Below are 25,920 nucleotides of genomic sequence, written 5' to 3' on the forward strand. Positions count from 1 at the left end.
AACTTGTTGCTACGTTACTATGATTGAAATATGTTGTAACCACACATCAAACATGTCAGCTAAAGGGTGTTTAGCATAATTATAGCATTTCAAGATTTTATATGCCCAGTTGTATTTTACCAAAAGTGTTTTAAAAGTTTAAAATAAGTTATAATAAAAAAAATGTTCAAAGTCTATGGCAATATGTTATGAAATACATGTAAATTAATGACAAAACATGTTTTTTGTGTGTGGGTTGCAATATGTTTGTATGATTGGAGACTATAAGCCCTGCTTGCAAATAATATTCTATATTGTACAATAATTTTCAGAATTATAAATACTTTGAAAAACTCCTGCGCGACTCGGGGTGAATCCCCATTTTTCGTATTCTTAGTTGCTTGTACTAATTGGTGGGAAAGGAAAAAGTAGGGGGGAGACACTCGCTCGATTTTATTTGTAAAATTACAGCGAGGCGGGGCACCTAATGAATGTGATATATAACTAAATTAAGTTTAAAATGTTATATAATGCCATTTGTGTGTTTGTTTTCGTAATTAAATATAATTAATTGAAAAAAAATTATCAAAAAAATATATAAATATTAATAAATATAAATAAATACTCCGGTTATGACCTTAGTTGAGGTGCTTTGTGCTAGTTTGTACGGTTTCTATATTTTTCCGTTGTATATTGTAATGCATAGATTAATGCTTTATTTTCTGTGGTTGGTGTGATTATGTACAATGTGTGCGAGGCGCCTGCGACGAAAGAATTTCGTGGTCGTCGCTCGCGTCTCGCCGGCCTAATATTCACTTTAATGTTGATTTTTAATTATCCCTTGTGGGTATTTTTGTAGAAGTTTTGATACTTCTGTGTAAAATTGTTTATTATTCAACATTGTATGTCGTCTACATCGAGTATTGTGCTCTAAGTGGTGTTAATTTTATATTTTAGCAAGGTTTTTGTACAGTTTTTGACCAAAATATAAAGAATTTTTGAACTAAATCACAATTATGTGCAATTTTTTATTCGCCTATTTTGTTGTTTATATTTTGGATAATATCAAATAGTTGGTAAAAGTGTGAAGCAGTGATTTTAAAATATATGTAATTTAATTGTTTATCGGTGAAATCTATCCCATCGAAAATTAATCAAATGGTTCTGTAACAAAAAGTTTATATGGCATAACTAATGTTAATTATGTATTATAAAAAATTACTTTCAAATAAACAATTTAAACTAGTACACCACTTTATAAATACACTTAGTTATGAGATGAGTCTAACCAAGTGTCAACACTTAAACTATTCTTAATAATATTAAATTATTATATTGTTCTCATTCATAATTTATTTGTTTCTTCTGGTGCACAAAAATAAAAGCTAAAATGATAGAAACACTATTAACATTAAAATATGTTTAGTATTATTATGTCCTCTGATTTGCAGGAAACATTGCTGCTGGCAGTCATTTGTTATGTAATTGTGATTCAAAAATGTAAAAATTTATATGTATTGTATGAAAAAGCAATTGTTACTAGCCCTTATATTATACCATTTAGAGCAGGTGAACCACGTTTTCGTACTAGACTGTATATTTAAGTTTATAGAATCATTTTATTTGGGAGAATAATTTTGGCTGATTTTGAAAATAAAATATTTATAATGCGAAAGCGATATCTGTATTTCATTTAACCATATACACATAAGTACATTTATTATAAAAATAAACTATGCTAGAATCTACAAAACAACTACAAAAATGTAATAATTTTACACATTTAAACTTTCGTAATACCATAAAATTAATTTGTCTAATATAAAGTTTTGCTTACACACTAAGTAATTAATTATTATTAACAATGAAATTCCTAGACGTACATAATATTAAGTAAATTGGTATACTGACGGATAATTTGATGGTATCTTACTATATTATACCTTAAAAATTATATTATATTATTTAACATTTACAATATTAGACATATTTCATTTTTCGATACTTAACTTTCGTAAGATATGCATGTAGTTTTAAACAGATAATATATTTTTTCCTCAAAATGCATACAGCTACTAATTAATTTTATATGACCTTAAAAAAGAATGCATTTTATATACAGAATTTTTATAAACATACACATAATGCAATATTACCATTGTAGGGTCTCATACGGTACACGTTTTAAGGAAGTGATTGGAGAAATTGGTTTTAATTTTCACAAATACAATTCTATCAAAAATTCAAACTACCAATACATAATACTTTCCAGTTTCAAGCGAATTGATCCAAACATAAGATTCAAAACACCTGATCGTCTGTCTCCCGCAATAGATTCTCGAATATACTCACAAAGTTATCCAAACCCTCTTTGAAATTATAATCCACCGTCTTCTCATCTTCATTGAAGAACGCATGAGCGAAGTCGATCACCTTGACCGTCCCCCACGGATTAGGGGCTGGAGCATCTTGGGACAATTGGTCCAACTGAGCTCGGTAATTCATCTTGATCTTGCACAATTTATCTTCGTAGTTATTCTCGAAGGAGTGGTTGTGGTTGAGTTTGTCCAGGGCTTCCGTCCACGGGGAGGAGATGGGTGGTGGGGGCGAGAAGGAGGTTCTGGTGGCCGTCATGGGGCTGAGGGGTACGGAGCTGAGCTTCTTGTACACGGGGCCTTTGGACGAGATCTGGCCGCTGAAGTTGGAGCCCGCTACGGGGCTGATCGAGTGGATGGATTTGCGCCGCCCTATGGGTTCTGATGGACGGCATTTTATTCTCGATCTGGAATATAAGTTTGAGTTTCGAATAAAACTTTTTTTTTTCTTTTTATGTCTATAGGTAATGAAGAGTAAAATAAAAATTCGAAATGGAAAAGGAATTTTTTTGTCGGTTTGTACTTTGTGAACGCCTAAATTTTTAACAATATTTAAACATGTATAAATAATATAACAACTAAATGGAAATTGTAAACATAAAGAAAATAATTAAAACGAGGTAGCCAGAGATATCATACTAGGTATATACGGAATTGTATTTATCTAATCCTTTATTATTAAATTGTTTATAGCCCTGTATATCAAGTAATAATAAAGATTGTTGGCTAATAAATTGACATTGACTTTGTGTATAAATTGTTTTAATGAATTATTTTTATGTTAAATCGTAAATTTAAACGACAACATTATTGTTTGCAGCTTTGCCCGCTTTCGCTCGAAGTCAAAATAAACAGCGTTTGGCGGGTAAGCTTGCATACATATTTGATAGATCGTTAAGTGTATATAAGCAAGCACGAGCAGAGATAACATAAGAGCGCGTGACGCACGAGGCGGAGACGTCGCCGCAGCAGTCCCGGAGCTTGGCGGCGTCGTAGGCGAGCAGCAGCGAGGCGGAGTACAGGCGCACGGCGCGCGCCCGCGCCGCCCACTTCTGCAGCGCCCACAGCGCCGACAGGAACTGCAGGATCAGCGCGCGGCACAGACGCGTGCCCAGACCGTTCAGGTAGTTCTTTACAGCTGGAATTTATTTATGTTTTGGGTTGTAAGTAGTGGTTTCGATAAACTTTTAGTATTACAATTAATTTTGATGGGTTGTGTGTCACGTGTCATGTGTTTATGTCATGCATGATGTGCCGTGTATCACGTTCGTGTGTCGTGTGACATATGTTATGTGAAATTTGTAGTGTGACATTTATTTTATGTCACAGCGGGTAACTGAGCCAGCGTCCAAAAATATAGTAGATTGTAGTTTTTATGTTATACTTTGTATATTATTACTGTTTGTCCCTAACAAATTAACTTAGTGTTGGTAATTTGGTTAGTGTTGGTAGTAATGGTAATTTCTATATATTGTGTGTTTAATTTTTGTGTTGTAGATATCTGCGCTTGACGGATACTTTTGAGCCTCTTATAAATCTCAGATGTAAAACTATCCACAACGTGACATTGGCAAAATTGTGGCAACACAGCACTGCCATTCATAAAATAAAATTGAATTGAGTAACTGAGCCAACATTCGCAGCGCCCTCTTTTGAGTGGTAAGGGATAAGGAAAGGATTGATGACTGGAATGGACAGGGAAGATTCAGGAAAAGGAAACGGGCCTATACTTGTCCGGAGATGTATAATGTGTCGTGAGTCACGTCTGACGTGTCATGTGTCGTGCGTGGTGTGAGGTGCTCGTCTCACCGGCGGTGACCATGTGTCCGCGCAGCCGCTTGCCGGCGTCCTTGCCGTAGCGCAGCAGGCGGCCGCTGTCGAGGCGGCGCACGCAGTAGCCGGGGATGCAGAAGCCCCACTGCTCCTTACACGCCGCGTACTTGCTGCGCTCGCGAGCGATCTTCTCTTCGGATGCGAATGGATCCCAAGTGCGTTTTCCTTTGAGTTATAATTCAGTATTAAAAACAGTATCATGATTTAAATGTACGCGTGTGCGAAGTCAAATGAATCTTTAAATGATACAAAGCATATTACAAGATCCATTTCTCAACGATGAAGGTCAAAATAAATAATGTGTATTAGTTTTGGGTCGATTATATTAATTTTTTATACAAGTAGATCTAAATTGTCAAACCATTCTGACACATTTGCAGCATTTGTACATGCTAAAGTGGGAACTTGGGGTAGGCGCTCGCTGGGGCAGCTCGATTGTACACGCTAATGTAAGAAAAAGGAAATAATATTAGAAAACAATTAATATTCCCCGTGAGCATATCTTCGGCGAAGTGATAAAAATGTATAGAATAATGATTGTTGATAGGTATTATTATGACTCCACAACATGCCCATACAAATAACACCTATGAAAATCATCCCTACGTGATTATGGGGATGTTTCTTATCAAAACAACCAAGGCTACCGAAAGCACCGTTCAAATCCGGAATCCTCACCGATCTTAACATCCATGATGCACGGCTCCAGCATGCCAACAGTGAGGTCCTCCATGATAATATACTCCTGCTCGAATCCATTGTACGTGAACTTCTTGCTTCCGAAGAACTTTGGCACGTACTTCCGCAGTTCCACCAGATCCTCGTCGCAAGAAGAGAACACGGTCTTGTAGAAGTCTATCTCGCGACGCTGACACTCTTTGAGTATCGGTTTGAGAACTGTTCCGTCACTGCATTGGAGTAAACCTGGTGGATAATATTTATAACAATGACAGCAGCTGAATCACGCAATAGAATTGTTTTCAACATTCATGTCATAAGGAGGACTTCTTATCCGTTAGAATAATGTATTTTTCGTTGACTCAACTCACTTGTTCCGTATATGGCAACCGAGGTTACCGATTTGAGAAGCTATATTATAACTTATTTATAGATTATTGGTATAATGTAAAGGTCAATTCACTTCTACACACAGCATGCTTCCAAAGGATTATAATGAAGTGTTTTGTTTTCTTGACCAGTCCTTCAAGATTCATATTCAGTAAAAGCCACACTACGTTTGTATGGATGGAAAGTGGCTAGGGCGCTCTGAATTCAACAAAACAAGAAAGACATATACTAGACTTATTAACTGACCCAAGTACTTAGTATCGGTGTCGGAGCCCTTGTGCCCCGCGACTTGCTGGCTGTACTTTTGTACTTCGACAGACGCTGTGGGCGGGAGGAGCGGCTTGGCCGTCATCTCGTCAGTGCGGGGGCGGAGGTTGTAGTGCACCTAGGTACAAAAGACATGTCGACGTAAGATTGTAAAAACCGTTAGATTTTAAACTAACCCGCCAGATTGTAATCGATTTATTGTGATCTGCTATATTTACTTGGAATTTAGTACATTATTTTTTTGTTAGACTATAATGCAAATAAAAATGTATTGTATGCCGAGAATTTACTTTTCGTCTGTCTGTCAGATAAATATTTGCGTGTCAACGGAGGCTCCGAAACTCCCTTTCCAATGCAGTTTCTAAATAAACTGAACCTTCTCTAACCTATCATATTGAATGTTTCCAATTCAAGTTTCACATCTATTCATTATAATTTAGCGAAATAATCATTAAATTGCACCTAAGTCATAAGTACAATTAGATATTCTACACAGGAAACACTAGTCAAGTTGGATGTGTTATAGGTATGTTGCCTGATTTTGTTCGTAGCTATAAGTTTAACCCTTTATTGGAGATCATGTGGAGATCCATCAATGACGTTACAATCGTTAAATAAACTTTAAATATCATGTGGGCTGTAAATTATCCTATTATCATACATATAATTATTGTCAAAGTGAAGCAAACTCGATTATCAGAAGTTTTTTTGGAGTCATATAGGTACATACACATACAATTTTAAACAACCATACACGAGACAGATAAGACGTTTGAAACACAATGTTAGAAACATTGTGTTTCAAACTAGTGGGAAATGGGAACCGAACACACACCCACTGGCACTTTGTCAGTATTTTTAATTTGAGTTTCGAAAAATTTAGGTACGTATGATATTTTATTAAAATTGAACACCGAAGAGGAAATAAAACAGATTGTACCTAATTAATGTTCTATTAATATTGCAAAGGAAAAATCCGGTGTATCTAATCGTATTTTAATTAATAATATTACATTGAACTGAACATCACATTATTTCTCTTCGCCTTATATTCAATGAACATAAAAAATGATATTTAGAAACTCTTAAATACATTACTAGCGGGCTGCCGCGTCTTCGCCCGTTATACATATATGTATATCCTATAGCACTCAGACGTACTATATAGCCAACGGTGAAAGAATTTAAAAATGTCCCAGTGGTTCCTGAGATTAGCACGTTCAAACAAACATTTCAAGTTTATGATATAACTATAGATATGACAACATTTCATTTGTTAACGAATTATTCAATTCACAAATCAGAAATATTTGGTTTCCATCCACCACCCTAAATATATATCGTATAATATATATCGATAAGTTTAATAACTCGTTAAAAATAGTGAAATAAACTACCTGACAAATGGACCTCTGTCGCCTCGGCGGTACCCGTTCCTTCGTTCGTTGAGATACATCACTCATCTAGCAGATTGCCTAAAAACAACACTAGGTATTATATATTGCAATCCAAATAAAACACAAACAACAAAGCAACACGCCCAAAAACGATACCCAGGCGTTACTGCACAATCAAAACAAAGATATATTGACACGTTTGTCTTTTACGATACCCGCATTAAAACGAACGCAATAACTATTAATGAATGGTGTCAAAAATACGATTTCGAGTTATAAATATTCAAATGTGCAAGACGCACGCGACAGGCTACTGAAAACCACAATACAACATACATATAAGTTACAAGTTAAAAAACTCAAAGACTCCGCCTGCGCCGTTATAAAGTAAGAAGTAATTTCGTGACGATTATAATATATAAATAAAACTTGTATCATCACAGAAGCAATATTATTTGTTAAAATATCGCCACAAATTACAATGCCTTTATTGAGTTAAACAATGCAAACTTATTTATTACCTACCTATAAAATTGAGTCACCAATAATAATCGAGTTACGAAAATTCATTCAACGGGCGTAGTCAGACTTTAAACATAAAGTTCAGGTACCTACAGAATAACCGTTACGACTAAAAGATATAACAATGAATATAATCCGTATTTTTTTCAGGTAACATAAATTTGAATATTGAATTGTGAATCGTATTGTTTTAAAACCATATAACAAAAAAAAAAAATTGAATTAAAAAACACATTAAAATAAATAGCAAGCAGATATATATATGTCTACTTGTATCCCTGTAAGGAAGTAACACTTTAGTCTTTGCTGTGATGTTTATCACACTCGCAGCGCTGTTTTTCAGTACACTGCACGACAGAATTGAATAAAAAACAACAAACCTTAATGACCAATAAACAGAAGCAATGAACGAGCGAAATTAACAATGTAAAACGCAAAGACTGACCAAGTTAAGATTCCCAATAAGAACTATTTATCTTATCTCTCAAATCAATCGCCTTATCAAATTTACAACACTATTCGCATTTTATAATCAATATTATTCATATTTGCGTGTTATTTAAGGTTGTGCTGATATTATACAATTTATATGATACAATTATGTTCCTATTACTATATTGTTACTTTCAAACGACCTCAAGTACTTAGATGATTTTCTTACGATTACAAGATTCGACGCACCCCACCTATCAGTAGTCAAGATTATGAAAATTTTTACGAAGTGTATGTAGCTCAGGAAAGATCGAAATTTATTGAATTGTCCTTGAGTGGCATAAAACGTTAAGAGTTAACTTTTGATGTAGTTACTTATTATATTTTTATAAGGAATTTAATAGTCAATATTTATGTGCCTCTGTACTTCTTTTATTCTGACCATGGCTAAATACTTGTGCACCTATGTGTAGGATTACATTATTAAATTCTCAGTAATTAAAATATAATTAATTAGTTAAAGGTACATATATGGATAGTGTTTAGTGGAATCAACTGCATATTCATTTTAATAATGCAAAACAAACTTATTTAGCTCTATAAATGCGTCATTTGTTGGTGGTATATTTTGTGAAATCATCATCTGTTATATATCAACGTTTACTAATATTACAAATAGAAAAGTGTGTGTGTTTTTTGTCCTTTCTTTTGTTTTTCTTGTGTCTGAAGACAGAAGAATTATAATAAAATAATATATTATTGTACTGTATAATCAGCCTATCCAATTAATACTTAATTGGAGAATATTTTAAAGCTAAAAGATGGGGTTCAAATCCAAATTTTATTACATCATCATCATGTAAATATTGAGGGTAATGAAAATAAAACACCGCATCGAGCGTCAATATTTTAATCAACAATCAAAATCTATGAGATTGCGCTAAATAATATTAGATATAAATTCAGTCGTATTTATATATACCCTCTCCGGATTTTCTTCCAAGTTTACCCTCTTCAACCAATTTATCCAATAACGGTATGGGCTTAAATACAGGGTTGCCAGTTTTTTCCAGCATTACGGCCAAAATAGCCTTCTTATTGTCTAGGCCAGTGTAATCAGCCAGTTCCAGGGGGCCCATCGGATACCCTGCTCCAAGTTTCATAGCGGTATCGATGTCTTCAGCTGATGCGTCGCCTAGAACGTTATTTTAATGGAAAACATGGTTATAGTTATTGATCTCCAAATACGTCAATTTTTTCACCTGTGTAAGAATTGGAACAACTGTAAATATTTATCCTGGCAAACTTCTGAGTAAATGTCAGTGGAATATCCTACTTAATATTGTAAATGCGAAAATTTGTAAGGATGTGTGTGTGTTTGTTGCTCTTTCACGCAAAAACCACTGAACCAATTGCAATGAAATTTGGTACGTGGATGGCTGGACAAATGGAATAACATAAAGGCTGCTTTTTATCCCGCTATTCCTACGGGACGTGGACTTACGCGGGTGAAACCGCGGGGCGCAGCTAGTGAATATATATTGGCAAAAAAAAAATAGGGACGATATACGATATACCGAGATTTATATAAATAGAAATGCAATAATATGTTATGCAGATATGTTAGCATATGTTGTAAATACTATAAGCCTAATACCGGGACCATGTACATTTTTTTTTTATTTATTTACATAGCACCAGTAAAATATTATTTATGATATATTATACCAGATATTGGCGGAGTTATTTTATAGACTTGATAGCCTTAGATTTACATATTAGGTACTGTACTCCGTCGATTACTCGTCTATGCAAAACGAAGGGAGGTTTTAATTCGAACGAGTAGTGTCAAAAAGTTTCTGAGATTAGCGCGTTCAAAGAAACCAACCGAAAGATTCTGCAAATTCATATTACAGCTGCGCCTGTATACATGCATTTTTATAAGCTTTTAAATTTAAAAACAAATATCATAAAAATATGCCAGCTCTTGAGTTATACTGTGGTTTAAATAACACGACTCTCTTCAATAGATATATAAAATTACAGCCTTGAAATGTTTAATCTGATCCAAGTAAGATCGACCTTCGCCCATTTACACGATGGGAAATTGTTTTTTATTTATTTGGGATTATTCACAATTATTCAATCCAGGCATAGTTGAATTTAGTATTTATTTAAAAATTATCATATCATATTATGTAAGCGTAAAGTGATAACGATATCGTGCCTATATATAACGTACACTGGGTATGACGCGAAGTGATGATAAAAATCGGTCTTATTCTACAGTCTTCACTATTGATTACATAAATAAGTATAGTATATAAAGCATTAAACGGTAAAAGGAGACATAGGATACGGTTACTAAAAGTAAGTGAAGTCCCGTGTCCCCTAGTGGGGTATGGGGCAGTTGATATAAATCTGTTTCACTGATCAATTTTATCAAGGACAAGTAGGTGATCAGCCTTCTGTGTCTTGCCAGACCGAGACATTTTTCTTTTGTGAGTACCCACCGGTAATCGAACTTGGGACCTCTTGGTTCTACGCTCACGTGTTAACGACTGTACCAAGGAGGCGGTCTATAACTATACGGCTAGGTACGATATTAAAAGTAACAGTTATAATTTTAAATATGTGTATTATAAACTGTAATAAAAAAGTAAAAATACAAAACAGTCTTAAAGGTAAAGTTCAAAAATAAGAATTTATATCTCTTCCGAAAAACATATCATGATACATTGTAAATAACTTTGACAATTATACAATTTATTCATTCACTCATTTACTTCTTATACGTATAAAATCCCTCCCCACTTTTAATCCCCAATTTGCCCTCAGCGACCATTTTGTCCAACAATGGGATTGGTTTGAACACTGGATCTTTAGTCTTCTCGTACAAGACCTGGAGGACGAATTTATTGGTGTCCAGACCGGTGTAGTCGGCTAGCTCTAAAGGACCCATCGGATAACCTGCGCCTAACTTCATTCCGATGTCAATGTCCTCTTTGGTTGCGTCACCTACAATGTTCCATAACCATATTATAATAAAAAAAACAGTGAATTTAGATGATGACTTTTGAGCAATGCAAACACATAAAACTTTTGATAATAAGGAATCACGTGAGATCTTCTTAAAGAATAGAAAAAAGGCGGCATTAGAGTCTGCACTCGCCGTACCGTGGCCACGCCTGATCTCTCGGTCACGCGTGATCCAGCTAAAGCAGTCAAATTCTTCCACCCTTCCTGTTTTATGTGCCTAAGGACACCACGATTTATAAAGTATTTGAATGCTATAGATCCAAAAAGTAAGAGGGAAATATATTTGAAATCAAATACACAATAACCAATAAATATAATGACCGCATAAATCTAGCAGCTAAGAATACCTTTCTGGCATTAAACTTCGATGTTAATCTCCAAATAACTACATAGATATAAAACAAGCAAATTATTTAGCTTAGAAAAGAAGAATAGTACTATCTATCTTTACATATTTCTTCTTCTTTCTTTCTTCAGACACGGCGGTTAAATAGATAGACACATGTACAGTACACAAGAAGCAAGTTATCAACAAATTATAAAGCTAAAAAAAGTGAATTATATCATACTTACATACGTAAATAGGCATAAGTTTAATGCATCATGCACTCACTTAATCAAGCATAACAGATAGCACCCATGCAATTATAATTTAATTTTATACAACTAAATATAAATATTAAATACCCAAATATTATGCCTCAGATGCTTTTAATGATATACTACAGGACGTCCTACCGGTAGTAGACTTTACTCACTGGAACTCATACTTTTTCATATACTGCTTACGTAACAAATACATAAAATCCCCAACAATTTCTTTACACACACACACTTAACTAGCCACCCGAACATCATTGCCACGTGCACGCGCGCTTTCGTTTAAATATTATGTTTTCATAGACGCAATGCTACATAAACGGAGCGATATATATCGGGCAATCATGCGGTATAGAAAAATGTTGTCCGTCGTTTTGTTGTGTGAAACTATAAGCTCCATATATATATTAAAACCAAAACTATAGTTCCATCGTCGGAACATCCTGTATACATCTTAGACTTGTATAAACTCAGCCAATCAAAACATTAATATGACCACATTAAAAGATTTTAAATATTATACTTATACTAAACGTTGTACAGAGCCGAAACACATAACCCATACTATATACTATCACATTACAAGAGCAGAGACAAAAATTTATTTGTATCATGGTCTATGTATCATGTATCATGGTCTATGACCACCACCTATTACCACTTATTACCAAACACATCTCCCCATTATACCACATAGTTATCAAATGTCTCCTTCCCCTAACCTCTCATGCATCCTAACAGCCTCTGCAATGTATGGACCCAAGAGCCTTCACCATACCCCAGGGCGTATCCTTGTCTGTGTTACAAGTTTACCCACACCGCCATACCAGTATTACGTAGTAGGTAATATCCGCCATACATTACCCAATCCCTACTAATATTATAAATGCGAAAGTAACTCTGTCTGTCTGTCTGTCTGTTACGCTTTCACGCCTAAACCACTGAACCAATTTTTTTGTAATTTGGTATGAAGGTAGAACTGAACTTGGGAAAGGACATAGGATAATTTTTATCGCGAAAAAAATGGAAGGAGTTGAAATAGGGAGATGAAAGCGATATAACCGAATTTCACGCAGGCGGAGCCGCGGGCGGAAAGCTAGTATACTATATATTACCACACATTACCACCACAAAACATCTAATGTACCCACCCCTCTCATACATCCTTAAAGCCTCCGCACTGTATGGTCCCAGTAATCTGTTCACAACAAATCCGGGAGTATCCTTGCATGTGATACATGTCTTGCCAACGGACTTGCCCCACTCCATCATGGCTTGGTAGGTCTCTTCGGAGATGTGATCTCCCTTAATTACTTCTAGGAGACGCATAACTGGGACGGGGTTGAAGAAATGGAGACCGCCAAATCTGGAAATGGTCTTTTTGACTACCGATCACTATAGTGGTGTGAATTTGACATGGATTACATACATATTGAATTGAAAAAGAATTTTCGAAATTGGTCGTGAACAGTGACGAATTTTTAAAGAATAGAAATTTTTTTGGATTTTGGCGGAATTCGAACCCACGCAAAGCACCGAACCGTGGCTACGCATAGCCTCTCGGCCACCCGTGATCGAATTTCCTCTACTCTTTCAGTTTTATGTGAATTTTAAGAAAGTTTCACCCCACGAAGTCACGTTGCGGGTTGCTGGTTGCTGGTTCGAAGCTCGCCTCGTGTAATTTTTTTTTTCTATTCTTTACAAATTTCACATTTATAAAGAATTTGAAAGGTTACAAAACTAAAAAATTTAATTTGGTTGCATGCTTCTTCGGATTCAAGCAAGCCTCTATCCAAACTACATAGTGTCCAAACTTTGTTTGTCTATACTAAAAAAATAATATCTCACCTGTCTTTCCTCTTGATCCCAGTCCCTATTTCATTGATGGAAATTGAAGATGTATTTGTTGCCAGAATTGTGTGCTGCGGAGCTAGCTAAATTTTTTTATGATTAATAGATGGCATAGCATTCAATATTTTGTAAAAAATTAAATGTCTTTTTCATTTATGAACATCTACTCATAAAAAGAATACAATTTTATTTTTTTAATAATAATAAATCTTTATTTAGTAGGCTTTACATTATTGTAACAGTGGATTGTGGCTCTGGCCCTCTTGCTAGGTAATAGCTGTGTTAAGAGGACCTGTTCCTTCCCTAGGAGTGATACATATAATAATAATATTGTTGTATGTGGAACGAAAGATTAACATTTTTTATTTTATTTTTTTATAAATATATAATTATTAATAATTTATTCTTGTTATAAATTATTGAAGTGATATAAGTTCATTAATATTTTTCTTCTAATTAGATTGTGAATGTTTTTTTATAATTAAAATAAAATAAAACAAAAACATTTGAGTGGTAAACATTTGGTGGTTATACACACCACCCATAAACCTACGTAAGTCCTTGAGGAAGTGTTTCCAGCCCATATTGCATACACAGCTCATTATCACACTTCACACTAATATTATAAATGTGTTTCTTTGGATGTGTTCATCTGTCACGCTGAAACCTCTGAACGGATTTTGATGAAATTTGATATACAGAGTACAGACAGGGTATAAGCTAACATGGGTGACAGGATTTTAATCCCAATTCAATGCTCTCTTGGGATAAATAAATCATTTATAAATGTCCTAATTCCACACAGGCAAAGTCGCAGGCAGAAGCTTGTTCCAAAATAATTAAAGCATATTATACTATGCTGTTCATATTGTTTTTATAGTGATGTTTTTATATATAGTAAATTACCTCATCAAGTTTATTAAACAATTGCTGTTTAATATCCAATTTCTCCACAATGGCTTCAATAATAAGATCTGAATTCAGGCCATCTTCAACCTTAGTAGACACTTTGATTCTATCAAACGATTCCTTGACGTAATTATCAATTTTGCTAGCATCATCTTTGTGGATCTTCTTTGCAACTCTCCTCAGGTTGTTCTCTATGGATTTTTGACTCTTTTGCAATATATCTGGGCTTAAATCAACTAGTGTCACATTTTGGCCAGCTTGCGCGGAAACCTGTGGGAAACATCTTACATGTTTTTGTAATATTCATTGAAAGTATGTACTTCATTATAATATAAACATGAAAATAGTTATAAATGTTAAAATAGTAATTAATTCATGTACTGGATTTTTTTTATAAAGTATAATCAGTCTTTTTAATTAGTGCTCAAAATTAATATTCATTGTTTTCCAATGTAATTTTAACCTTTACCCCCTTGAGTTCCTATACCTTCTCTTTTTAGAAGTGACATCTACTAGATAACTAAGTTATCTATTAGGTCTATAAATATTGTGTGGACAACAAAAAATAATTAATACAATATTCACACTGTTATAGTACTTGGCAAATAATTATAAAAAAACTATTAAATAACAACTTACCTGCGCTATTCCACTGCCCATAAGCCCGCCTCCCACCACAGTAACTGTTTTGATTGCATTTAATGAAGAGGAACTAGAAAAATTTCTAGTTAAACCCACAAGTTTATTCATTATAACGTGTTATCACCGCGACGACTCTACGTAAATGACGTGAAAGTTGCCGGAGACTCGCACCGGCTCCACAAGTAGGCGCAGCGCGAAAAACAGTGATAATATAGTAGATAATTTGTGGACCGTAGTTTTTTATCTTACCTGCGGTAAATAAAGCGTTGATCCCCATTTTATCAATTTTAACATACCACATAACTATCACTATATTTATGATAAGATCACAATTTTATAGATAAGTTATTGTTTATCGCAAAAAATAAATCATAAAACTCAACTGGTATTTATTTACATAACATGAAGTCCCTCAAATCTCAATGTCAAAAATTTGTCAAATGTAAATATTTTTTTATAAATTTTCTGTCAGTAAAGCTATGGCTGCGGTAAATGATTTTAATATATATATGAAATGCTGACTATTCGAACTTGGGAAAAAGCGAAGACAGAAATTATGAATACAAAAAATGGCTGCTGCCTTTTTAACCGACTTCCGAAAACTAAAAGGAGGAGGTTGTACAATCGTCTGTATGTAATTCTTTGTGTATGTTAGACCATATATCGCGATTTAAGAAATTTTTTATCGAATGGGTATACCCCGGAGGGATGTATGTACTCCGGATGGGACCACCTATTACCATCAAATCAGCATCTGATGATGGAGTCCCAGGAAAATCGCGGAAACCCAATTAATTCAAAGTCAAGTGGTAGCGCTTACGGTTATGTTAATTTATTTTTCGCTTTTCATTGTTTTTGAAGTTAGTCCAATTTTTATTGGATCAATATGGTTTTTACGACCTCTCAGTTCATATCCATTGATGAAGTATAAAAAAAATAAACAAACCCACTCCCCCTTGTTCATTTGTGTGCGTTTTTGTTTACATAAATTGTAGCCTGTCACCACCAATACTTCAATGATAACAATAACCCCCATTATGTCAAAATCCGTTCAGTAGTTTGGGTTATAACGCGTGCCAAAGAAATTCACACACAAAATATATATACCTAGATACTCGCATACACTACGTAGCTTACATTATTCCCGAGTGCTATAGGATACTTTTTACCCCGGAAATGTACCACGGGCGACGCCAGGGCGAACAGCTAGTAGTATAATAACTTATTCTATATTTCTTGCTATATCACTATACTATTATAGCAAGACAGTGTACATAGTACCATACGCTCGGAAAAACATGACCTTCTTTCGGTTAGTGGAATGAAAATGATTAAAAATTCTTACTGAGAACATTTTTTTGACATAAATCAAGTAAATTAATTTTTATCCAAAAAATCATCGATAATCTCAGCATCTTCACAATCGACCCCGTTGGCCCAAAAAATGATCTTTGCCGTACATAGCGTCAGCGTGACTCTATATCAGTTGTATATCGTATCGTATAGCATCATCAGTTTGCTGTTATTGTAGAAGGATTGGGCCCTTATTTAAATTAATACGTTATCGTTATTCTTATATTAATTAGAAATTTTGTTTTCAAATTTATTTTTCATTTTATGGTTAAAATGAACAAGAATAAAATAATAAGATATTATTTAAAAAACTAAAACAAATATTTCACTGAGTTTTCGAATATCATTATATTCTACTAGCTTTGTTAATTTAATTTAAAACTAAATTAACAAGAAGGTAAAAAAAAGTATATTGACCCTCTGTTTATTGGAGCATATGCTACATACAGGAAGGAAGTAAACAAAATTTTTCTTTCATGCAGTAGCAATTTGACCACAGATAATATTATTTTTATTGTAATGACAGTGCAACGCTGGCAGTTGCAGTTGGCACCATAGTTATACACTTATATACGGTTGGCACATACCAATTTAATCCAACTTCCGATTCTCAATCAGATTGTCAAAGATTAGAAGTCGAACTTTGGAATTAATTTAAATTTAAAAGATTTTTGTATTTTTTTTTTGTTTCTGCTACAGTATCAGCAAAACCGGTTTTTTAATCGCTAAAGATTTTATACTAAATAGTCTATTTGATAATTTAACTATTTAAAATGATTCAATTTGGAATTATCGCTAGGAACTTTTCAAGTTCCTCAGCTGTTCAAAGTGCAATTAAAAATGTTACCGTTATAGGAGGTGGTTTGATGGGATCAGGAATTGCCCAGGTATTGAACTATTTTCATTTAAACTAACTTGGCTTACATATTAAAATAATAACACTCACATTGTTTTCTTTAAGTTATTACTAAGTTCCGGTAATTTATTTTGTAAGTTTAAGTTGATGAATTCAAAACTATTTATTAATTAATAATAATCGTAATCGGGCAGGCAGTTCAGTTGTTTTATTTCAATTTCTCCGAAAAAAAGGATCAATGGCCTTTTATAGCTACTTAGGTCTTATTAAATTCATACTTTACAAAAAACTTCAGTAATTTTTATCATCACAAACATTTTCCTTCCTCCTGTTATAATGATTCCTGCCACCAAAAATAATTATACAAATACAAAAAGGATTTATAAATCTATCATAATATTTGTTTCCACAGGTAACAGCACAAGCAGGCCAAAATGTAACATTAGTGGATGTAAACTCGGATGTTTTAGCAAAATCACAAAAGTCCATTCAGAATAGTTTGGGCAAAGTAGCCAAGAAAATATACAAAGACAATCCCCAAGAAGCAGAGAAGTTCATGACCGAGTCCTTTGCGAGAATTAAGACTTCCACAGACCCTGTGAGTGCTGTGCAGGGTACGGACCTGGTGATTGAAGCTATCGTTGAGAATATTGATATTAAGCACCAGCTCTTCCAGAAACTTGATAGCGTAAGTGTAGTCTGTATATTCTTTGAAATTACTAATTGAAGATAATGTATAAAATAAATACATGTAGCACGGAAATATATCAACAGTATACTGCTGTCAATTCGACTAACAGAACTAAAGCAACCCTCAAATATGGATGCAGCATTAGTAAACAGACCCAATGTGATGCCCTAAGTGATGGTACCCATCAAGAGGGTACCATCACTTAGGGCATTAAAAAGCCAACAATGCACCTGTAACACATGTGTTTGTACGGTAGTAACCACTTAGCATCGGGCGTAACAAAGAGAAATAAATTTCACTAAACTAAGTGTTTTGCAATAGTTTAGAGATTTTTATTACATAGATCTTTTACTATAAGATTTTTGTTTATATATATTTAAAGATTTTTCAATGTCATATTTTATAACAACTAAATACTCTTTATTTTAAATTATTATATTAAATTATTCTTAATTTTTTTTAGGCTGCCCCAGACCACACTATATTTGCGTCAAACACCTCATCATTGTCAATCAATGATATTGCATCCATAGTGAAGAGGAAGGATAAGTATGTTGGATTTTATTTTTTTACTGTTAAATAACAATCGAGTAAGAATAAAAAGTAATATTTTTTTTTCTATGGAACAAAAAAATCTGTTGTTTATATCAGTTCAGTATATTTCTTAGGTCATTACTGTATGGCATTGTGTGGAATTGCTGAGAATATTAACTAATAATAATTGAACTATAAATGGATTATTTTTACAGCCAATAAAAAATAACCACTAAAGCTTACTATCTGAATATTCACAGATTTGGTGGCCTCCATTTCTTCAATCCAGTGCCAGTAATGCGTCTCCTGGAAGTGGTCAGAGGCAGCGAGACCTCCGACACCACATACAATACCATGATGCAATGGGGAAAGTCCGTTGGCAAGACTTGTGTGGCCTGCAAGGACACTCCCGGGTTTATCGTTAATAGATTGCTGGTTCCTTACATGGCAGAGGCTTTGAGGTTATTGGAGAGAGGTTTGTTTCATTTGATATACAAATATTTAGTTTTGTAAATACTTGAGATGAGTATATATTTTGTAGGTATTTTAGTAGTGTTAGTATTTATATAATATACAATACAATCTCTTCAACACATAAATGAGCACTGTTAACAAATGAAGTGAAAGAAAACAAAATAGGAAAGAAACATTTATAGGGTTAAATAGGAGGCCTTATTGTTTATAAGCGATCTCTGCCAGGCAAGCTTTGGATAGGATTTCTTATTATTTAACATAAGAGTAGGTGATGTTCAAATAGATGAAATGAAATAATATATTATATTTGGTTTAGACAACACTCATTCGATAATCAGTTGCGCCGTAAGGATGTTTTTTGTATGTATAAATATTTCTTTGGCTCACCATAGCATAAATGGCTTGGTGGACTTATGCCAAGTGAATGTAAATTCTCCTTAGTTGTTGTTGTTATGAGATATATAACATAGCGATTTTTTGTTCCAAAACTATATTATAAAAATTAAAAAATTTATTGTGTGAAACTATTTTAAATTGTTACACTAGAATTTATAAAATTTGGAGTGATTCGCATCATAATCGATCATCCAAAGCCCAGTTTATATTATAAACTCTCTAGTCTCATAACTATCTCTGGACACAAAAATCACACCATGAAATCTCTCTGTTGCGATGTGAAAGAATAACAAACAAACACTCAAAAAAGTCAATTTCTATGAAAAACAGTGTCATTCTAATACATAAGCTAAATCACGGCCAAGTATAACCAAAATCTGTTCTGTGTTTTTCGCGTTATAGAGTAACAAACATAGCTAACAATTTCCAAAATTTAATATTATATTAGTTAGGATTATTGAAATATTTTTTCAACAGGTGATGCTTCAGCCCGCGACATTGACGTGGCTATGAAGTTAGGTGCTGGCTATCCTATGGGTCCCATAGAATTGGCCGACTATGTGGGTTTGGACACCACCAAATTCATTCTCGACGGATGGCACAAAAAGTTCCCCGACCAAGCCCTGTTCAAACCAATCCCTATTATGAACAAATTGGTTGCTGAAGGCAAACTTGGTGTTAAAACTGGAGAAGGCTTTTACAAATATGAGAAGAAATAAATGAGATGCAATTTTTAAAGTTTTTATAGTTAAGCGAAGGAATTATATTATTATGTATTTTTGAAACTGTTGTTGTATTAAATATTTAATTTTATTATTTATTTGGGTTTTATTGGTTCCACAAATGGTTTTTTAATGTAGTGTAGATTTTGCTTTACTGGGACTACTGGGACAACATCTCATGGGTCTGTTAGTACGATGTACCACAGTGTAGTAATCCATACCAGTACTCATTATACTGTACCCATACAGACAACGTCAACAAAGACGAAGATAGATCAATCGCACGGGGGCGAAGGACTATTTTGCGTCTGCTGCGCGCATTTTTTAATGTATTTCGGCACTTTGCGTATGTATAAGTGATATGTAAGTATTTATAAAAATGTCACATACTACTTGTGCTGTGAGAGATTACAATTCGTCATTTCGTGTTAATGATCTACATTTGTTATTCAATCCTTTATCATCTACTATTATTGAACTTGTCACAATTCCACAATACAACATTTCACGCTTTTTGCTAAGAAAAAGATATTAAAGACTTTGTATTACTGTAATAATTCACATTTTTTCCAAAATTTTATCAGCAAAATTATTTACTAATGAATGCATCTTACTTTTTTAATTCAAATTTATGCTTTATATATTGAAAAATTTAATATATAATGAAAACCAAACAATATGAATAAAAGTACTGTAATTGCTCTTAAACTAAATAAATCTACATATCATAGTCATCATCTTCTCTCTTTCTCTTCTGTGATATTTCATCTATTTCCATTTTTACCGGATTCTGCTGCGGAGGTCCAGCTGTCACACGCACTGCTGGCTTGGCCACAACCTTTGAAATGTTCCAAATTTATTAATTATATATAAACATAATTTGTTACTATGTAAAGATTGCCTTAGAAACAACATTTATACAATTATGATTTAACAATACTTCTTATCTTTTCTTCTGCAAAATCTATTTATCATGATAAATTTTTCTATTCTTTTCATTATTTACAAAAAAAAAAAAAATTTTGAAATTGTGAATATTTTATTAACTTCTGAGTATCAATGAATATGACAGTCACAAGCTAGTTTGTGCAAATTTTTTATTTGTTTTTTACAATTGAAGTGTTTTTTTTTCGTATGCAGAAATAGCTTAATTTCAAATTGGAATATCTTACCTTACTGCCTGAAGTAAATTTAAGGACAGGTTTTGGAGCATTGGTCTTAGTACTGACATTAACAATAGCACCTTGGGGTCTCTTCACAACAACATTCTGAGAGGATTTGGGTGCTGTGACAGTTTTAATTGTAGGAGTGGTGGGGACTGGTGGTTTGGCAGCTGCTTTCTTAGTCACTGATTTCAGACGGTAATTGCAGGCTGAGAGACAGTAACTGAAAAAATTTTTAATCTATAAAGTATAGTGGGGATTTTTGGTATGAGTAAATTACCTTACAATTAATTTATAATGCATAATTTACCTACTAAACTATATTATTGAAATGTAAGGTCAATTAAGTATTTAAGCTGAAGTTAAGTACCTCTTCTGCAGCATTGTATATATATATTATTTGAATGAATTGTAACATTTCAGACAATATTGTTCTTATGCTTCAATTATTAATAGCTTACCGGTCAGGAGGCAGTCTTAACCCACAATGTGGTTTGATCAAAGGGAGTGGATTAACATTCTTAACTCTAGCAAGTTCCAGCAACACTTCCCTCGGCGGCGGGCTCGTGAATGACTTATCCAACTGCATCTGCACAGCAAGCCTAACATCATCCAGGTCTATAGTCTTTTTCTTAGCGTGATTGGCAAAAACGCGCGCGTCATCCAACACCGAAGTTACATATCTGTAGGTGAATTCTAGAAGCTGATTTACCACTCGTGGTTCGTAGTCTGTAATACCGACTTCTTTCATGATAGACATAATCACTTGGGCATCTTTTGGTATGTGTTTTGTTTGATTGTTTGCTTTCGACTTATCTTTTTCAGACATTTTAAAAATTAGCAGCTAGTTTGGGGAAAATATATAAAATTTAATGCAACATTTGTAAAATTACAAAAATGAATACAATTTTTTTACAGAGTAATCTAATATCTATTTTGTATCACTTTTATATACAAGCATAAATAAACTCGAAAGTACCAAATGACAAATATGACAATTATTAATTGACAAGTTTGAAGTTAAGGTGGTTGGTCGGTGAGGTGACGGCGTTTTACCATTCGTTTTACGCATAATACAATTATATACTATCACAGATTACTAAATAGTTACTACAGTGTCAATCCACACGGCATAAATTTACTTTGCACAACATGACGGTAGGTACTATCTCTGGTACTTTCTATGGTACCTACGTGTACGTTTCGTTTGCTCAAATATATTAGCGGGTCCACACGACATAAACTTAGATGATTTAAACCCACTTCAAAAAAGGAGATTTTTTTTTTATTTCAAGGCTGATGACTCTCGTGTTGCCTTAATAATTTTTTTTCTAGGTCTGTCACTAGTTTAGTTTTTAATAATCCCTTTTTTTCACATAGATATTATAGATGCTGCTAATATAATAATGTAAAAATGTCTATATTCCATTTTATTTCATCTACAATTGCGCATTTTAAAAGAACACTACATCTCTATGGCTGATGTCCTAATGATTTATTTTTCCACGGTTCTAGCTGGCACTTGAGCTATAACATGAATTTTAAAATATTGAACTAGCTGCGCTCCGCGGTTCTATCCGTGTAAGTCTGTATCCTGTAGAAATATCGGGATGAAAGTTGCCTATGTGTTATTCCAGTTGTCCAGCTTTCTACGTATCAAATTTCGTTGCAATCGGTTCAGTAGTTTTTGCGTGAAAGAGTAACAAACATACACACATCCTTACAAACTTTTGCATTTCTAATATTTGTAGGAAGTAGGCTATCCTATGATTTATATCAATGTCATAAGTTACATCGCCTCATGAGCGTTTTTATTAGAGCCATACGGGAGCCATAATACATAGTTCCTTATGTGGAACTTCTTTTTATGGTAGAGCAAGCAAAAGAGCAGGTGCGCCATTTGATGTTAACTGGTCACCACCGATCACCGATTGTTACAGGTGCTTGAAGGCCCCAATGTCGTAAATAGTACGGTATTTACGACATTGGGGCCTTCAAGCACCTGTACCGTACCGTACCGTAGCTCAGTCGTTACAATTTTTTTTATTTCTGAACTATATTATACTTGAATATGTTTTTTATATATTTACTACATTTTTAAATATATAATTCTTCAGTGCTTTATTTGGGTCAGGTGTAGACTCTGTTATTCAGATTTTAATAAAACGATGCGAACTTCACGCATAACTTGTGACAGTAAACCCCACCTGACACCTTTCCTTAGCCATTCCTATATTCGTGTCGTATTTATCGTAAATAAAAATTTCTCATCTTAAGTAAGGGTAAAAAATCAAACACGTTATGTAATAACCATTTCAATTTATTCAGTTAAAATATGAAATAACTTACGTGTACAGTAAAAATAAGTTGTTTTAGATAGTCATCGAAGTGTAACTCAAAGAATACCGCTAAGCGCCGCTCGGCCTTCTCAACATCGCTACAATCTTAAACCTCGTGTACTAAAATACAATCTAAAGATTACATTATTGTAATTTGCATTAGGTACATTTAACATATAAATGGACAATTTGGACGTACAGTTGTGAACTTTATCTTTACTATAGCGTTAAACAGAATGTGCTATAGATAGTACCCACGTTCTTCACTTTCGTTCCATTCAGCCTATACGATTACTTAATATTTACACACTTATAATTAATTAAATATTTTTGTTTATTTTTAGGTTATATACGAATATGATGCACTTGAAAATGATGAAACATTTTTGACAATTGCATTTCCCGCCATTCCGCGCATTCTCTATGGAACAAAAGTAAAGCGACGGCCGCGTGTGGCGCGAGCAGGGCGGGCAGCGGCCGCTCGCTGCCGAGCTTCTCCATCGAGCTATCTGCTATCTATTGCGACCTTCTGATATGTTCCATGACGACATTTATGCAACTGCTAAGTGAGGAAGGATAACATATTTAACATTATTGCTTATTTGCTCTCTCAACCGTTTAGCGCCCGTTTTTTTCTATAGCTAATAAATTGTGCTACTTCATGAAACCATCCTTTATGACTATCGTCATCCATTATTCTTATTTTAATATTATATCACCTAGTGAGGTTTCAAACAATAACCTACTGTCCCTCACACGTTTTGTTAATATTAAACGATATTTATTATCTGTGGTCTTCAATCTTGCACAACGTGAAATTTTTCCTCACAATCGATAAAAACGTACTTAAATTATTTATAATTACTTGAATACAATATCGATTGAAAAGTTACAACACGAGTGTATAAACTCACGGTAATTACGTATTAAATATTATCGTATAATCCCATTTATCGCAACGTGTGAGGCGACCTAAATAATCTACTTAGGTAAAAATGTACTTATATCCCTACTTATACAGTCAACAACGCAACTAGGGTCTACTTACGAAAAACTATGAACATCACCAAATTCCGGCTGGCTATATGACGTAACAAAAATTTCGTTATCTGCTCGGAACATTTGGGATAATCTGCGCTAACTCGCGGCCGAACATGTCGGTTAGGTTACGTTCTACGAACTTAAAATGTCCTACTGGATACGCACGATTCATTCCACGTCAGAATATACATCCGTTACGCGCAACAATATTCCCGTAAGTAAAAAAAACAACGTTACATACGATTGACGGCGCGACACCAAAAATTCGTTCAGGAATTCATCGATTGGCAAAAAAAAAAAATGCATCAGGACGAGTCGCGCAAACCGCAATCAGCCGAATCACGATAAAAAAATTATGATTGCACATAAAAATAACATAACAACATATAAGCTCAATACATAAATAAACTTAGCGCATAAAAAATACCCTTACGCGTCAAATAACAAAATAAAAAGTACATATAATAAAGACATACGAATCGATACAATTCTGACAGATTACTAGTAAAAGGCACTCTTTTTCGCAAATGAAAAGAAACATTGGGTAGGAACCGATTTATTAGGGGGTGGGAGGGGGGATGTATGCGTGAGGGGCGGGGGGGTGGGGCTTACACTAGAAGAACAGGAAGAATACAATAGACGAGCCACGAGTCCACGGCGCTCGCGGCGAGCGTCTGTGTGGGAGCACTGGCGCGTCGCGCGCTGCAGCGGATGCGCCGGGCGCCCTCGGCTATTGTCCTTGCACGTGCTACGTTTACATGTCGCCGGGTCGGGGCTCTCGTACCTGTGGGTTTTGATGTGCTTTTTTTTTCAATAGTTAATTTTCGGTAATGGAGCTGACGGGTCACATTGACATTTGGAGAGACGTAATGTCGATTGTAGAGTCGAGAGCCTCTACATGTATTGCCGATTTCTTTTTAAATTTATTGTTATTTATTTTATTGCAATTCAATGCAGTTGAATTCTTCTACTCTCTCCATTGTATTTTATTTAAGTATTTTTATTTAAGGTAGTTTGAAAATTTGGGCCAAAGTGGAAACATGAAAAATGGAAACATGACATAATTAATAAGGAGTGTGATGTTAATACAAGAGTTTAAAGAATATGTGACTGAGTAGCTAGTAGTAGTAGTAGTTGTGTGCGGGTTTGTGTGTGTGTATGTGTGTCGCGGCTCACCTAGGAGTTCGCGGGCGCGGGTGTGTGTGTGGGTGTGGGTGTGTCGCGGCTCACCTAGGAGTGCGCGGGCGCGGGTGTGTGTGTGGGTGTGGGTGTGTCGCGGCTCACCTAGGAGTGCGCGGGCGCGGGTGTGTGTGTGGGTGTGGGTGTGTCGCGGCTCACCTAGGAGTGCGCGGGCGCGGGTGTGTGTGTGGGTGTGGGTGTGTCGCGGCTCACCTAGGAGTGCGCGGGCGCGGGGTCGGGCGCGGCGAGGTGCGGCGC

At 34.6% G+C, this 25,920-nt stretch overlaps 4 protein-coding genes and 1 long non-coding RNA gene across 6 annotated transcripts; 1 reads left to right on the top strand and 4 right to left on the bottom strand.

Moving 5' to 3' along the window:
- Positions 1-1,647: 1,647 nt before the first annotated feature.
- LOC119840114 (inositol polyphosphate multikinase) lies at positions 1,648-15,443 on the bottom strand. 2 transcript variants are annotated; one of them, XM_038366626.1, is made up of 7 exons: positions 15,164-15,443; positions 6,920-6,997; positions 5,502-5,640; positions 4,866-5,111; positions 4,164-4,352; positions 3,303-3,492; positions 1,648-2,761 (listed from the first exon to the last, which is right to left on the bottom strand). In XM_038366626.1, exons 2-7 carry the CDS (start codon positions 6,983-6,985, stop codon positions 2,281-2,283), a joined length of 1,311 nt encoding a protein of 436 aa, XP_038222554.1. In that variant the 5' UTR covers positions 6,986-6,997; positions 15,164-15,443; the 3' UTR covers positions 1,648-2,280. The 2 variants fall into 2 exon arrangements, with proteins under 2 accessions (XP_038222554.1, XP_038222555.1); XM_038366627.1 differs by lacking the exon at positions 15,164-15,443 and adding an exon at positions 7,076-7,139.
- On the bottom strand, positions 10,495-15,022 carry LOC119840116 (probable 3-hydroxyacyl-CoA dehydrogenase B0272.3). Its single transcript, XM_038366629.1, has 5 exons — positions 14,912-15,022; positions 14,270-14,542; positions 13,361-13,446; positions 12,664-12,878; positions 10,495-10,891 (listed from the first exon to the last, which is right to left on the bottom strand). The coding sequence occupies exons 1-5, from the start codon at positions 15,020-15,022 to the stop codon at positions 10,656-10,658; spliced, it is 921 nt and encodes a 306-aa protein (XP_038222557.1). The 3' UTR covers positions 10,495-10,655.
- Positions 15,444-16,850: 1,407 nt separating the features above from the next.
- On the top strand, positions 16,851-19,979 carry LOC119840115 (hydroxyacyl-coenzyme A dehydrogenase, mitochondrial-like). The gene is made up of 5 exons (XM_038366628.1): positions 16,851-17,154; positions 17,536-17,811; positions 18,278-18,363; positions 18,609-18,823; positions 19,696-19,979. The coding sequence occupies exons 1-5, from the start codon at positions 17,041-17,043 to the stop codon at positions 19,935-19,937; spliced, it is 933 nt and encodes a 310-aa protein (XP_038222556.1). The 5' UTR covers positions 16,851-17,040; the 3' UTR covers positions 19,938-19,979.
- A 638-nt stretch (positions 19,980-20,617) lies between these two features.
- On the bottom strand, positions 20,618-22,098 carry LOC119840117 (transcription initiation factor TFIID subunit 9). Its single transcript, XM_038366630.1, has 3 exons — positions 21,565-22,098; positions 21,113-21,326; positions 20,618-20,778 (listed from the first exon to the last, which is right to left on the bottom strand). The coding sequence occupies exons 1-3, from the start codon at positions 21,930-21,932 to the stop codon at positions 20,659-20,661; spliced, it is 702 nt and encodes a 233-aa protein (XP_038222558.1). The 5' UTR covers positions 21,933-22,098; the 3' UTR covers positions 20,618-20,658.
- Positions 22,099-23,407: 1,309 nt separating this feature from the next.
- LOC119840242 lies at positions 23,408-25,920 on the bottom strand. The gene is made up of 2 exons (XR_005288302.1): positions 25,876-25,920; positions 23,408-25,267 (listed from the first exon to the last, which is right to left on the bottom strand). It is a non-coding gene; the product is annotated as an uncharacterized LOC119840242 (long non-coding RNA).

The sequence above is a fragment of the Zerene cesonia genome, chromosome 5 (genome assembly GCF_012273895.1).
Source record: "Zerene cesonia ecotype Mississippi chromosome 5, Zerene_cesonia_1.1, whole genome shotgun sequence".
Classification (NCBI taxonomy): domain Eukaryota; kingdom Metazoa; phylum Arthropoda; class Insecta; order Lepidoptera; family Pieridae; genus Zerene; species Zerene cesonia.

Bases quoted from the DNA above. Each gene is read 5' to 3' on its own strand.
- LOC119840114 (XM_038366626.1), bottom strand. From the start codon at position 6,985: ATGAGTGATGTATCTCAACGAACGAAGGAACGGGTACCGCCGAGGCGA. The intron at 5,641-6,919 runs GTAGTTTATTTC...TTTTGTACCTAG, and splicing joins GACAGAGGTCCATTTGTCAG to GTGCACTACAACCTCCGCCC. The intron at 3,493-4,163 runs GTGAGACGAGCA...AATAAATTCCAG, and splicing joins CGGACACATGGTCACCGCCG to CTGTAAAGAACTACCTGAAC.
- LOC119840116 (XM_038366629.1), bottom strand. From the start codon at position 15,022: ATGAATAAACTTGTGGGTTTAACTAGAAATTTTTCTAGTTCCTCTTCA. The intron at 12,879-13,360 runs GTGAGATATTAT...GACCATTTCCAG, and splicing joins GGGATCAAGAGGAAAGACAG to ATTTGGCGGTCTCCATTTCT. The intron at 10,892-12,663 runs GTGGGTACATTA...GGAACATTGTAG, and splicing joins TTTAAGGATGTATGAGAGGG to GTGACGCAACCAAAGAGGAC.
- LOC119840115 (XM_038366628.1), top strand. From the start codon at position 17,041: ATGATTCAATTTGGAATTATCGCTAGGAACTTTTCAAGTTCCTCAGCT. The intron at 17,155-17,535 runs GTATTGAACTAT...TTGTTTCCACAG, and splicing joins TGGGATCAGGAATTGCCCAG to GTAACAGCACAAGCAGGCCA. The intron at 18,824-19,695 runs GTTTGTTTCATT...TTTTTTCAACAG, and splicing joins TTTGAGGTTATTGGAGAGAG to GTGATGCTTCAGCCCGCGAC.
- LOC119840117 (XM_038366630.1), bottom strand. From the start codon at position 21,932: ATGTCTGAAAAAGATAAGTCGAAAGCAAACAATCAAACAAAACACATA. The intron at 21,327-21,564 runs GTAAGCTATTAA...AAATTTTTTCAG, and splicing joins TTAAGACTGCCTCCTGACCG to TTACTGTCTCTCAGCCTGCA. The intron at 20,779-21,112 runs GTAAGATATTCC...AACATTTCAAAG, and splicing joins AATTTACTTCAGGCAGTAAG to GTTGTGGCCAAGCCAGCAGT.